Genomic DNA, 13,613 nt, shown 5'->3' with positions numbered 1-13,613 from the left:
GGCCACAGATATGGCCATCTGGATTAAACAAAAGGTTAAAAGGTCAAGTTGTCACATGGTTTAAATTTTTTTTTTATTGTTGAAACCAACACTATTATTTCTATATATTTAGTTATTTTAATGTAAAATACACATTGTGTTGTTAGATTTTGATTTAAAATGTACAAAATATATACAATATTAATGTATTCTCAATTAATAAAAAAAAAAAAATTATATCAGTGGCCGTATGTATAAAGCCACAAAATTTTAGTCTTAGGTATGTAAAAATTCTAAGAATTATGTAATTTTACTCTTATTACTTTTACAGAAGGTTGGTGGTTCAATACCCGGTTCCACCTGACCAAGTGTCGAGGTGTCCATGAGCAAGACACCTAACCCCAGCTGCTCCCGACAAGCTGGATGGCGCCTTGCATGGCACACTGCCGTCGTTGTATGAATGGGTGAATTTGAGGCAATATGCAAAGTGCTTTGGATGGCCATGGGTCTGTTGAAAGCGCTATATAAATGCAGTCCATTTCCCATTTATTCCTAGACTTTAAATTGTTTTGTAATTAATCTGAACTTGTTACTCGCTAAATTCCACATTCATAAATCTAAATATCTAAATGCTAAAGCGCTCTTATATTTGTGAACTTGAAAAACACTTATTTTCAATTAAATTATCTGAGAACAAAAAAGCCATAAAAACATTATCTTTTTACAATTCTTTTCCTTTTTCCAGTCATTTTGTTTTGTTTTTGTTGGTGTTGTTGTTGTTTGTATTCTGTTGTTATTTGTTATTACTTGTGTATTGTTTTGAGAATCAATACCATGTTTTGTTTAAAAAGAACAAGTGTGATTCATAAAGGTTCCTAAGTATTAAGTCTCAACTCCAAAAATATTTAAGAGAGCTGAAGAGGTATCCTAGTTATGAGTAACACGTTGCCACCAGAGAGGAGGAGACCACACACTTTCCAATGAAAATATAATGGATTGGAGTTAAATGATGACAGGGAGTTGATAAAATAATAAAAGCTTGATCGTCAAGATATTCTTTTTGTAACTGACCTAGTAAGAAATGTTATAACTTCTCCCATTCTACAAATCAATGCTCTGACTGCAGAAATTAAAGTAATAAATAGCCTTAAATAGCACTATTGTGGCACTGACCACACGATGACTGACCACACAATATGACAGAAGAACAAAACACTAAACTTTTTTAGTTTAAAATTATTTGGCAAAAAAACTACAGACAAACTACAGCTACATGTTTTACAAAAACAAAAAAGCTCACATTTACATGAAAAAAAAGGCATACATTTACTAATATTCCATTGGTCCTCTCTTGGTTTTGCACGTGTTCATACTTTCTTTGTAGACAGCCTGTCCAAAAATGATGTCCGCACAATTAGTTTCATTGTTATCACAACTAAAACAATTGACTCCAATCACAACTACGCAATTTGCTTTAATATTAGAATAAAGGGTGAATATGTCAATTTCCCTAAGGCGGAAATCACTTTTGGCCACTACTGTATGGCAGTTCATTGACTTTCCAACTGATCTTCAAACCATCAAAATCAAGCCACTTTTATGAGGATTTCAGCCTTCCCTGGAGTTGTTGGAGCCATTGAGGGATCTCATGTTTGCATCATTGCTCCAACTATAAATTAGGAGACATATATCAATAGAAAAGGATTCCACAGCATAAATACTAATTTGTGATAATTTTGTACAATGTAAAGCATTTTTTTTAAATATAAATTGAAATAATGAAATTATTTCATTTTTCATTATTTAATTTTCATTGTTGCATTAAATGATTGGTGTCATGGTGCTGTGACTTTATCCTTGCAGGCTCACTATTGGCTGATTCAGTGGTTGAGGGCGGTCATTTTGGGTTGACATTATAATAGTCCATAGTTTGCAACACTTAAAGGGTAACTAAACCCTAAACCAACTTTTTTTAGTTAATGATCTGTAATACTGGGGCTTTATTAATGCTGTTCATTGATTCGAGTAAATGTTTTGACATTTGAGTATAAAGTGTTTTAATTCTATAAAATATGGTGTAAAACCGCCAAAGTGCTGCCCTCTTAAGGTTGAACGGTGGCTACTGCAGTTGAATTTTCCTATTGGACGTTGTGGTACATCGTGACGTAGGATGGTACCTCCAACGGCTCACTATCCGCGCCCCTGGCACGAGCTCACCACGCCCTCAGAAATGTTTCCCCCAATCACACGATGAGAACGGCTTCACTCCAGTATGAACTGTCATGTTACATGAAGTGGAAACATTATGAATGAAACTCACTTGACACTTGCTTTAACATTGTATTGAAGAAAATACGGTTAAATAATGCAGTTGTCAGTACACGTCAGGCTTTTCTTGCGATATTATTGCCGCCCGTCATGTGCGCAGATAATTTTCATACATGAGACGCGCTTTCAAACCCTGGCAAGTGGTTGCCGCGGACGCAGATAGATTAGGTCAGTTCTCTTGCGCGGCTGCTTCACTAGCATCGTCGGCATCGGGAGTTAACGCAGTTTGAGCAGCGGCTCGCATTGATAAGGCTCCGGGTTTGTGTCTGTTACAGACAATCCACCCTCCTCCACTTCAGGTGAAGGTAGGAGAAATGACCGCTCTGTTGCAAAGCTGGCGTCACTCCAGTCATTCTCCATCTCTGCGACTCGCGAGTCAGACAGCTGTCAATCAATCCGTCACTGCGGGTCTCAGGTGCACGCCCTCCGCTCAGCCCCGCCCTCGGTTCATCCCCTCTGTGTCCGCCGGGCTCTGCCCACTTTTCCAGCATTTTTTGAAAATTGCCAGTGGGTGGAGTTAAGCTCTGAGCAGGGGTTTAGTTACCCTTTAAGTGCCACCTCAGTCAGCACTTAAGAATCAGTCTTAGACTTTGCTGAAAGTTGCTTTAAGCTTCTTTATAAAAGTCTCCTACCCTCAGACAAGTCCTACTTTTTACTAAGAATTTTTGACACTTAAGTCAAAGCTTAAGACTGTTCTTCCTTGTTGAAAAAAAACATAATATGCTGTCATTATGCTGGGGCCATATTACCGAAACATCTTAAGGCTAAAAGTAGCTCCTAACTTGCTGATTTAGGAGAAAATCTTTTAAAAAATGGGCATGTAAGGCCTAATTTTAGGACTCCAAACCATTTTAGCGCTAAAACTAGCACCTAAATCTGTGAAACGTTAGGAGTGGTCAAGAGGACTCCTAAATCACTAACACTGCATGAAAAGTGGGATTTTCGTCAGAATGTGACACTGTAGATTGCCGTGAAACTTCAGGTTTACGACTGTGCACGGCAATTTGCAGGCAACACCGAAAACTGCCGTAAATTGTCGTAAATTGACGTGGGCCTTGCTTGGCAGTTGTCCCCCCATGACCCCCCCTCCCCTTAATTCTAGGGGAGGCTTTATCATGTAAATGAAGATGCTGTGAGCTACACAAATGCAAATCAGAGTAGCAGCAGGGGGAGTTTTATCTAGGTTCTGAATTTTTTTGACTAAAACAAGTTTAAAGTTTAAGTTAAAATGTTAACTTAAATTTAAGTTAAATGTACTCGTTTTAGTTCACATTACTAAATTTTTAGGGCAACCAGTTTGCTCCAATTTTTTAAGTAGATTCAACTTGTCCGGGCTCACAGTGTAGATTAATTACTCTATATGTCATTAGCAATAACCAATGTTATGTAAAAAAAAAAAAAATAATACAGGACAGCAGTGAAGACAGCAAGACAATGAACCAAAGCACACAAATAAATCAAGTAAACCATACAGTTCACATACCAAAATAAATTTTTCCACCCTGCACTGTGAATGATTTTTTAAATGGCTATTAATCATAAATGTGAAAAGTACAAGTTTGTGTGTTTAAAGCTACACTATGTAACTTTTTTAGTCTATTCTTAGCTAAAAACACTTAGTTCTTTCAAAAATATATGTGCTCATTAATGTATATTTACTTCTTTCAAGTAATAAAGTATTCTAGTAAGTTTATAATATGCCATTGAAAATACATTAGGTAATGGGATCTAAAGGTGGTCGCCATGTTGCCCCTCCATCTTGAAAGTACATTAGCCAAAGAGGGACATACCCGTAAATTCAAGCTTCGCTTTTCGCGTTTTAACCGGTTTTAATACTCGATGGCACTGTACAAAATTCTCTGCCTCGCGCATGTGCGCGTCAACTTGTTCAGACTTGTCTGGTGCATGTGCAGAGAGTTTTCATCTCAGCAGCTCCAGTAACAGAGTTATACAGAGTTTTCCTGGCTTGTTTATTCCTCAAAAGTCTGTTTTTCCTTGTGTGGTATTTCTGTGCGTTAATAACTCCGTAAGTAATAATAGTTATTGTCATTGTAGTTGTGTTTCAGAGTGTGTCATCGCGTAAATCAGTTGATGTCACCTCAGAATTATTTTTGTGTCAGCATACAATAGCGTAATGCTCACCTATTTGAATAATCATTCAGTTATTTTGTTATCAACAATGTTTATTCGTTTATAGAAAATATTTGCTTGTAATGTATGTTGATGGAAATATGTATCAGGTCTGATCGGCATATTAACAATTGTTATACAGAGCGCACTGCAGTGCTAACGTTAAAGCGCCGCACACACTTTTGTAACCAGACACCGCTTGTTAGCAGCGGCAGCTCCGCTCCTTTTAATGCAGCTGCCTTTAGCGCCTATATATAGTACAATAAGCTCTGGTTTACGGTTACATTATACAAATGTATAAGTATAGTTATACAGTTCTTAACTGTGTATGTATATTTACCATCCTTATTTGTTCTCTCACAGAAACCACATTTATGTACATATCCACGCAAACCTGTTTATGCCTTGCAATTGGATGACTGAATAAACATTACTAGCATCAAAGTTCACTCTGGATTAGCTGCAGTTCTTTCTAGCCGAATAATTAGGCCAGTTGAGTTCCAACCATCCCACTGCGCACAGGATATCCCACAGGCACCGTGTCGAATGTGGACGAGGTCGAACTGGAAGCCATGTTAATCTTGGACTAAATCGGCCACCGTAGGAGTTGAAACGAAATCGGAATTGAGAGGAACAGAAACTAAAGTTCACTGGATGGTCATATACCTTTTCACCACTAGATGGGGGAAAATATCACACAGTGTAGCTTTAAAGTTAAGTCAGATTGTGTTTTTTCTGTAATTGTCATTTAAATTGAGCTCACACCACATTTTATGAATTATCAATGCAGATTTTCAAGAGGTGGTTTCCTGGACAGGGTTTAAATTATGCCAAGAGTAGGCCTTAATCTAGTTAATCGTGAGTTAAAAAATTGTTGCCTGGAACAAAGATTAAGCACAGATTACTAACACCTGGACTATGAGTCCTGAACTAAAATAAACTGGATTAATTTACAGTTTTATCTAATTGCTTACACACAATTTCTGAAAATATGGCTCCATTTCTTGTAACTCTACACACAAAACAAACAAAACATCAGACATCTCTTGCAAAAGCAACACTTTGTGCAAAACTATTTTAACTCTTCCAAAAATGTTGTTTTTGCATATATCTAACTACACACAAATATGCACAACTGAAGAATTTACAGTTGAACTGAAATCAACTGATCTGAATCAACACTGAAGTCACTTGAGCTGAATATTGACATTATATTGGCTTGTTAGAGCCGGTTTACAGCAGAATTTGTTTTTAACTTGTTACTGAAGCTTCTATGAAAAAATATATTTTGTTGTATGCATATTCTTTCTTTCTCAAACCTTAGTTTTGATTTCTAAGTGATCAATTTATGTATGTGTTTTCACACATGATCATTGGCTGTATGGGTCCTCAGTAAATTAATGTGGCATTTAAATGGCAAAAGTCATTCTTGTCTCTATAACTTATGGCTTCCTAAAGACACGTTTATGGGTAAATAAAATATTAATAATATAAATAAAATGAATATCAAAACATATTTTAAATATAATGAAGTCATTTTATTATAGCACTCATCAGATGTTCCTGGAAACAAAACAGAGACAGAACAGTATAAACAAACTATACAACAAACTAAACACCAAATTACAAAAACATTATTATGTGAAAGTGAATAAAGTTGTGTGTGTGTGTGTTTTTTCAGTTATAAATATGTGCTGTGTAAATTAGCCTATACTTTTAGAAATTATATATAGCCTAACTTTAAAAAACCAACAATAACCCATATAGATAAATTATAATAATTGTATAATATTAAGCATTTACTTAATATACATTGCAACATTAGGCTACTTTACTCTAGCACAGTAGTCAGTTAAGCAATTAATTAATATCTTATATTAATATACATAGCCTAGGCTACATCTAAAGGTAAGTCTGCTTTAAAAAAAAAAATTACACTTCGACATGTACAGAATGTGCGCGTTAAGAAACACGTTCAAATGTGTCTTCTTAACATGTTAAAACTGTGCGTCGACTGTGTGTGTATGCCTGTTACACGACCAGAATGTGCGTGTCTACACATACAAAAGAAACACGTAAAAAATTGCTGCGTTGAAGCGGAAAACAGAGCGTGTTGAAACAGTCATGAGTCACGCGTTTCGTATAAAGAGATTTGGCCCCGGGCGCGTTCCATATAAGAGCCCTAGTCCAATGAGGTGCGAGGTCGAGGTCATGGCCATGACGCGTAGAAGACGAGCTTTAAACTTTTTTTTATGTTTTTTGCTGCTTTCCTTTTTCGTGATCAACAATGACAGGACACCGTCTTCAACTCAATCTCTGCATGGACGCGACGAACTTTTTGGACTCATTTTCAGGAGGCTGTCTTCGTCTTCATAACTCTGAGGCAAACTGCAGGCGCTATGAACCAGAGCATGGGTAATGTAACGTTACGATTTAAAGAATATGCTTTTATTCAGCTGTATAAGGAAATGGATGCGTTAATAGATCCGAGCTTAAAACTGCACATTTTGTTTACACAGACTATCCTCGCCTCATAACGAAGCCGTGAGCTCTTATCTGCTTGGAGCGATTTCCGCGAGTCCAGATTTAACCGCTGATCATGACGAAATTGTGTGTAAGTAACTTCTAATGTGTTTCTTATTCCTTGTTTAATTTTACCGTGACTGTTTTTATTAATACCAGTCTCATGTAATTGTTTTCCAGCTGCCTGTAAGACGTATTATGAATCGACACGCCGGAGCTTCAGATACAAACAACCTGAACTTACATCGCAGGCGGAAACTGCAAAGTTTAGCTCGGAGTCGATCAAGAAGAAAAAGGGTAAGATTTATTATATTAGATCCGTTTTTTGTCAATGTGAGTATTTTTCAGGTTGTTTATTGTCTTTATGGATTGTATTACAGTTGCTGGAAGCGAGAGTGTGCTGGATGAGGTGGACGTTTGGAAGTCCGCGACCATTGAACTCATATCTGACGAGGAAGACGGCTTTGTTGACGGGGTGTCTGGATGGATTGTGCGGCCACCGCGCTCTCGCAGCCTGGAGCTCGACAAACTTGACATTACATTACGAGACATTACTGCTGCACTGTACATAGTTGTGTGTTTAACAATAAAGCTCTTTCTTTGAGTAAACTGCTGTGTTTTATAAATTAAGCCCTTTCTTTGAATGAACAGCTGTATGCTTATAAATGAAGCCCCTTGTTTGAATAAACGGCACGGTCCGTATAATTTTCCCATATATTCCTTGATGGTATGAATACTTCATAGCACAATAACATTAATATGAAACAAATTATTACAACATAAATTATATATTTATTATTATTATTGAGGTTTACATTTATAATGAGCCAGGGGGACCAATAATGATTGGTTTGCAGTGATCTGCCAACCAATCACGAGGGATTTTTCTTTTTTAAATGTAGTGGCTTCAGCCAATAGTGAGTGAGTAAATTCAAGTCTGGCCGTTGACTCTCTGGTTTCGCTGCTATTCATATGCAAATTAGAGGCGTCGCACCTCCGCGGGCTCTCTCAGCGGGGGGCTCTCCACCTACGTCATGGTTCGTTTACGACAATTTGTGGCACAGACGAACGCGACGTTCGCTGCCTCTAAATTGTCGAAAACTGCAGAAAATTAGGGAGATTTCCGGGAGTATACAGGCGTTTACGGGGTCGAAAATCCCACTTTTCATGCAGTGTAACAAACAATCCTAATGGCTGTTGCCGGCAATCAGCCTCAGCAATCTGCCCAAAGACACTGTACACCATTGAAGCGATAGAGCCTTAGGTGCTGAGCCTTTTCTTCATGCAATACATATTTTGATTTATAGATTTTAATCTACGACAAAAAAAAAAAAACTTGAATACATAAATAAATAATGTCCGGTTACCTGTGGCAGTTGTTTTCACGAGTTCACACAAATGATCAAATAGAGTAAAATAATATAATATAATATGCGTGCTGTCCGAGTGGATCGAGGGCTCCGAGCTTGGAATTTAGCCCAACAAACCCAGAGTTCTCCCCGCATCCCCAGCCGAGAGTGAGGAACGGGGTGGTGGAGGGATGCAGAGAACTGTCGAGGTAATCAAGTGAATCGGCTCTCAGCTGATTAGATAAACCGCTTGAATGTGCTCCTCACAAATTTTGTTTATAAAACATAATTTGTCGCTTGAATTCTGCAACCTCTCAAGATGTAAGAGGCTGACAGATAACGGAGCATATACTAGTGTAATTAGTGACACTTAGCCTATACATTTTAAAATTTGTATTTGAATGTGTCAACATTTTTATTTTAAACTATTTATTTGAATATGGCAACATTTTTATTTTAAACTCTTTATTTGAATATGGCAACATTTTTATTTTAAAACCTTTAATTTAAAAACAACTTCTACAATATTTCTATGATTAAATCACTGACAGAGACCCCTCCCCCATAGCCAATCACTGTGTGCATAGTTAGTAAGTGTGTTGACATCATCCATAGCAAAGAGGTTAACCCCGCCCTTACTCTTAGCTTAAAGGGATAATTCACCCAAAAATGAAAATTAGCCCATGATTTACTCACCCTCAAGTCATCCTAGGTGCATATGACATTCTTCTTTCAGACAAATACAATCGGAGTTATAATAAAAAAAGTCCTGGCTCTTCCAAGCTTTATAATGGCAGTAACTTGTGTAAGAAAAATATCCATATTTAAAACTTTATATACTAAAATAACTAGCTTCCGGCGGTCAGTGGTGGGCAAGTCGACTTATGGCGAAAGAGTAACTCCTAATGCGATGTATAGGAGCATTGATTTGACGCTTCTCGTGGATGGGGCTGGGCAACAAACTCAAGCCCCTCTTCTCTTATATCTAAATTCTCCGCCATTTCTCGTTAAAAATTCTCATTTTAGACTTCTAATTCATGACCGGTGTTTTGTTTTGCTCTATCCTCTGCGCTTCTGCGTACGTCAATACACATGTGTCAAGGGTTCAAGGGTCAAGGATTGAGGGTGAATAAATCATGGGCTTATTTTAATTTTTGGGTGAACTATCCCTTTAAAGCAGGGGTCTCCACACTCGGTCCTGGAGGGCCGCTGTCCTGCAGAGTTTAGCTCCAACCTCAAATAAACACACCTGAACCTGCTAATCAGTGCCTTACAAGGCCCTAGTTAGACATTGATTAGCTGGTTCAGGTGTGTTTAATTGGGGTTGGAGCTAAACTCTGCAGGACAGCGGCCCTCCAGGACCGAGTGTGGAGACCCCTGCTTTAAAGGCTTGTCGGACTTCATGCAGCGCTGCGCAGACCTATCGGCAGTTGAAGCAGTGCATGCTGATTAGAAATTGTGTCCGACTTGAGACAGCACCGACGCCATGTGTCTGTGATGTGTGCCATCAAAGTGTTGCAAGAGCGTTTCGAGCGCAGCTGGCTGGTTCATTCTGCGCAGCTTCTCCAGAGCGGCTGCACGGGCTCTGATAACGACACAGCTGTTCCACGATTGGCCAGATTCACCGCATGACAACGATCATGTGCTTTCCGTGTTTATTCTAAAACCTTCAGTTCCACTAATGCTCGCAAATCTATTTTTTATAACAGTAAAACCTCTGCATGTAGTCGCGATGTTATACTGTGTCATGTTTATCAAAATACAACTGATAAAAAAACGTAAACCCCACATTATCGGTAGTATATTATGTTGAACTTTATTCTTGTACAAACAGACCCTGTATTAAGCTGTGGCCTACATAAACTATTGCATGAAAATATCTCTGAAACATCTGTGCATTTGACAAATATTGCATTTATTTCACTTCAGCTGCGGTAAAGTATGCAAACACAGTGCGAGCGTCACTACGGGAGGCACAAAGTGTCCGACTTCATGTCTCCGTTTGCAGCTCCTCCCAGAGTGCAAGCAACAACTCTCACCGATCGATTACATCTAGCCACAGCCAATGTCGAACATACCTTAAGACTTCTCTCTATTGCTTAGTAAAAGTTGGTCTCAGCTCTCAGCAGCTTTGTGAATAGGTTTTTTTTTTTATTAAAACTCTTAACTAAGACCTTTTAATGCCACTTAGGACAACTCTTAGTGGTAAGATCAAATGTTTTGTGAATACAGCCCCTGATTGATTGTATAACATTCATGATCATTTAAAATGCTTAGGGACACACATTTTCTTTAAACATAAAGCCTAATTATCAAATATCTTTAGTGTGTAAAAGTATAATTTTAAACGAATAATTTTCATGTTTTGTTGACTGCAACTTCAACAAAAAGACATCCAAATTTGAACTGAGTTCATCAAGCCTCATTTAACACCTTTTAACATCTCTAAAATTCTCACTGAATAGCAGAACTATGATATCTTGTTTTCTGTAGTTTTATAAACTATAATGAAACAATGAGGACTTCAGGCTGCATTTTAAGTGGAACATGACAGAGAGCAATATCATTAAGTAACATGATGGTGATTCAGTGCTGGATCTTTGAACTCTGTAATGAGTCTGTTGCATTCAGTTCATTTTACATATTTCAAAACTTAAGATGAAAAACTTAAAATTGAAGATGTTAAATGGCTATCAGATAAACATTCTTTGATGTTTTGGAAAAACTGTTTATAAAAGTCTATCAACAACCATAGATAGGTTGAGCATATTGTTCTGATATGAGGAGAAACACTAATGACCACATGACTTATCATGTGTTCAGTGAAGAGGTGTCACCACTGTTCTATCTTCCAAGTCATGTACTTGTCTCTATCTCTATGTCCTTACAAACAGTATGTTGCTTTACATTTAACATATATCTGGGACAACCTTTGCATGATATCCCATGTTACAAAAGGTCTCCAAATATGCAAAACATGACTGATGACTCATTTTTAAATTTAGATTTACATTAATTCATGATAATTCAGCATAAGATCACTGTTCAGGGCAGAGTTGTAAAACCACCACTTTATTGAATTAGAAATGAGCTACATGTGTGAAAACAAGGTAGAAATATCATGGCTGATCAAACGGAAATCTCAATATACTTCTAAACACTTTAAAAAATGAGAAAAAAATTGACAAAAGCATTAACAAACACTGTCTTTAGGGTCATTAGCCTTATTTTGCTTTATGTTTTCTATAGGTAATGTTTGTATGTTACATTAGTGGGGTAGTTTGTACTGTATCAACAGTAGCTACTCTTAGTGCTTCACATTTCATTTTGCAATATTTCTGAACAGTGCAAAAAACAATATGGTGACAGGTATTAACAAATATGTCACATAAATGAAAGAAGTTAAATTGCCAAGGAACATGAACAATCATCATCGGTTAATTATGCATTTGATTTTAGATTTACTTTATTTTCATTTATCTGAGATGCTATTTAAAGGCAGTAAAATACTTAAAAGCATTAAGTATGCAGTCCATATTTTCAGAGCAGTGCGCATCTTAATATATTATAAGGACATGACAATAATTAAAACCAGAGAATAACAACTTTTAGCATTTCCCCACCGGTGCATTAATAAAATAGGCTATCTAAGTCAGCACACCATGTTTCTAAGCCATGTGCATCATGCGTAACAGACTCACCAGGTGTCTCTGGAAATTTGCGTTCGATGATATAAATGGGCATCACCAACCGATCAAACATCCATCAAATCCGTGAGAAAGATGCCCTCCTTCCAGATCGATGACTTTCAAGAGTATTCTGGGTTCCTAGGATATCAATAACAAATCATTCAGGTCCCTCTGGCTACCTGTTAACGTCACGATAGCAAGGGTGTCCTTGTGTCACACAGTTATTATTTGGCGGGCATAAGAAAACACCTGGAAAATAGGTAGGATTAATTCAGCGAAACGAACGATGTGAGACAACAACGAAGTACTTAAGTTCTCCCGGCGTCTAATGTTGCCTCCCACGAAAGGCGGTGTTTAGGAGTGACTGAGGCTGGCAGTAGCTTAATGCCAGCGCGGAGTCGAGCGCACCAGTGAAGGATCAGCGCGCAACATGCTCAGATGCTTGAATTTCATGGATAAACACTTTTTCTAAAATCGGTATACTTGTCCTCAGTATGAGAGTTAAACAAATACTTTAAAGTGGTTCCGACAGTCAGTAATTTTCGGTGCACAGTCTTTGATATTCTTTTCGAGTAGTTATAATCTTACATTTTAGTTAACTGTCAAATATCTTAAAGATAGCTTTTTTTAACAAACCATTTCAGTGATTTTTTTGTTGTTGTAATGCTTCTTATTTATGATATTTACAGGCGCTAGTGTAGCGTGCTGTTGCTATAGCAACCTCTTCAGGCAACTTTTGTTCATGAGCCACATTTTAATTCAAAATTTCTGGTTTTTGAACTTCATTCCTTATTAAGGTATGTCTACAATGATGATGGCAGGCAAATAAAACCATTTGAAAACATGAAATAACTTTCTTGATCAGGCTGAAAATATTGCTGTAAATATTATAGCTAAACGGAACATTCTTATGCATTTCTTTGGCATTTTTGCCCTTTTGCAGACCTTGTTGGTAGTACGTATTACCAACAGCAGATGGTATCAATACAGCACAAACCTGTGAGGTCAGCGAGATGCCACATGTTTAACATGGTAGTGAAACTATAGGGCAATTTGACACCACTACTCTATGCAGCAGATTATGGTAACACTGTGGTTTAAACATGTTTTAGGCCTATGTGAAATTAAACATGCTTAAACATTTTTGTTTAAAGTGAATATTATTATAATGTGTTTCATGCAATGGTATGTAGCCTGCATATGATTTGTTAGAACAGAGATTTCCTAAAACATGCTCTACAGCGGTTAAAAGGTTTTATTTAAAATCTTTTACAAGTCCGATATTTTTATGTGTTTTTATATTTCACTCTAAATCAATTACGTTAGGCTACTCAAAAAATAAAACAATAAATTGAATCGCTGTGGTTTGCTATTACATTTAAACAAAGGGTCTTAAAAAAAGCAATATGTCCCACTGCAGCACAGTTCATATTACCATATGCCGACACTCTGTTCTATTGTGTAATCGGGTTCATTGAGGAACAAACTTTTCTTCCACCTCACTGACAGCCCAGTGCACTTAATATAATGACGCACACCAGGACAGGATGTCTTTGGTGACTCTAGAGGTTATTTGAGATCTGAAATATTCTATTGGTGTAATGCATTTATTAGG

The 13,613-nt window shown here is 37.3% G+C and overlaps 1 protein-coding gene across 1 annotated transcript in view; it reads right to left on the bottom strand.

Moving 5' to 3' along the window:
• LOC307131965 (neprilysin-like) overlaps window positions 1–12,340 on the bottom strand; it is a 152,516-nt gene extending 140,176 nt beyond the window's left edge. Inside the window, exon 1 of the mRNA XM_079826100.1 lies at window positions 12,011–12,340. Coding sequence (XP_079682226.1) covers window positions 12,011–12,071 — 61 coding nt within the window. The 5' untranslated portion in view covers window positions 12,072–12,340. The remainder of the gene's footprint in view (window positions 1–12,010) is intronic.
• Between the last annotated feature and the right edge of the window lie 1,273 nt (window positions 12,341–13,613).

Source organism: Gobio gobio, assembly GCF_949357685.1.
Source record: "Gobio gobio genome assembly, chromosome: 9".
Lineage (NCBI taxonomy): Eukaryota > Metazoa > Chordata > Actinopteri > Cypriniformes > Gobionidae > Gobio > Gobio gobio.
This window is presented reverse-complemented; position numbering and strand designations above follow the sequence as displayed.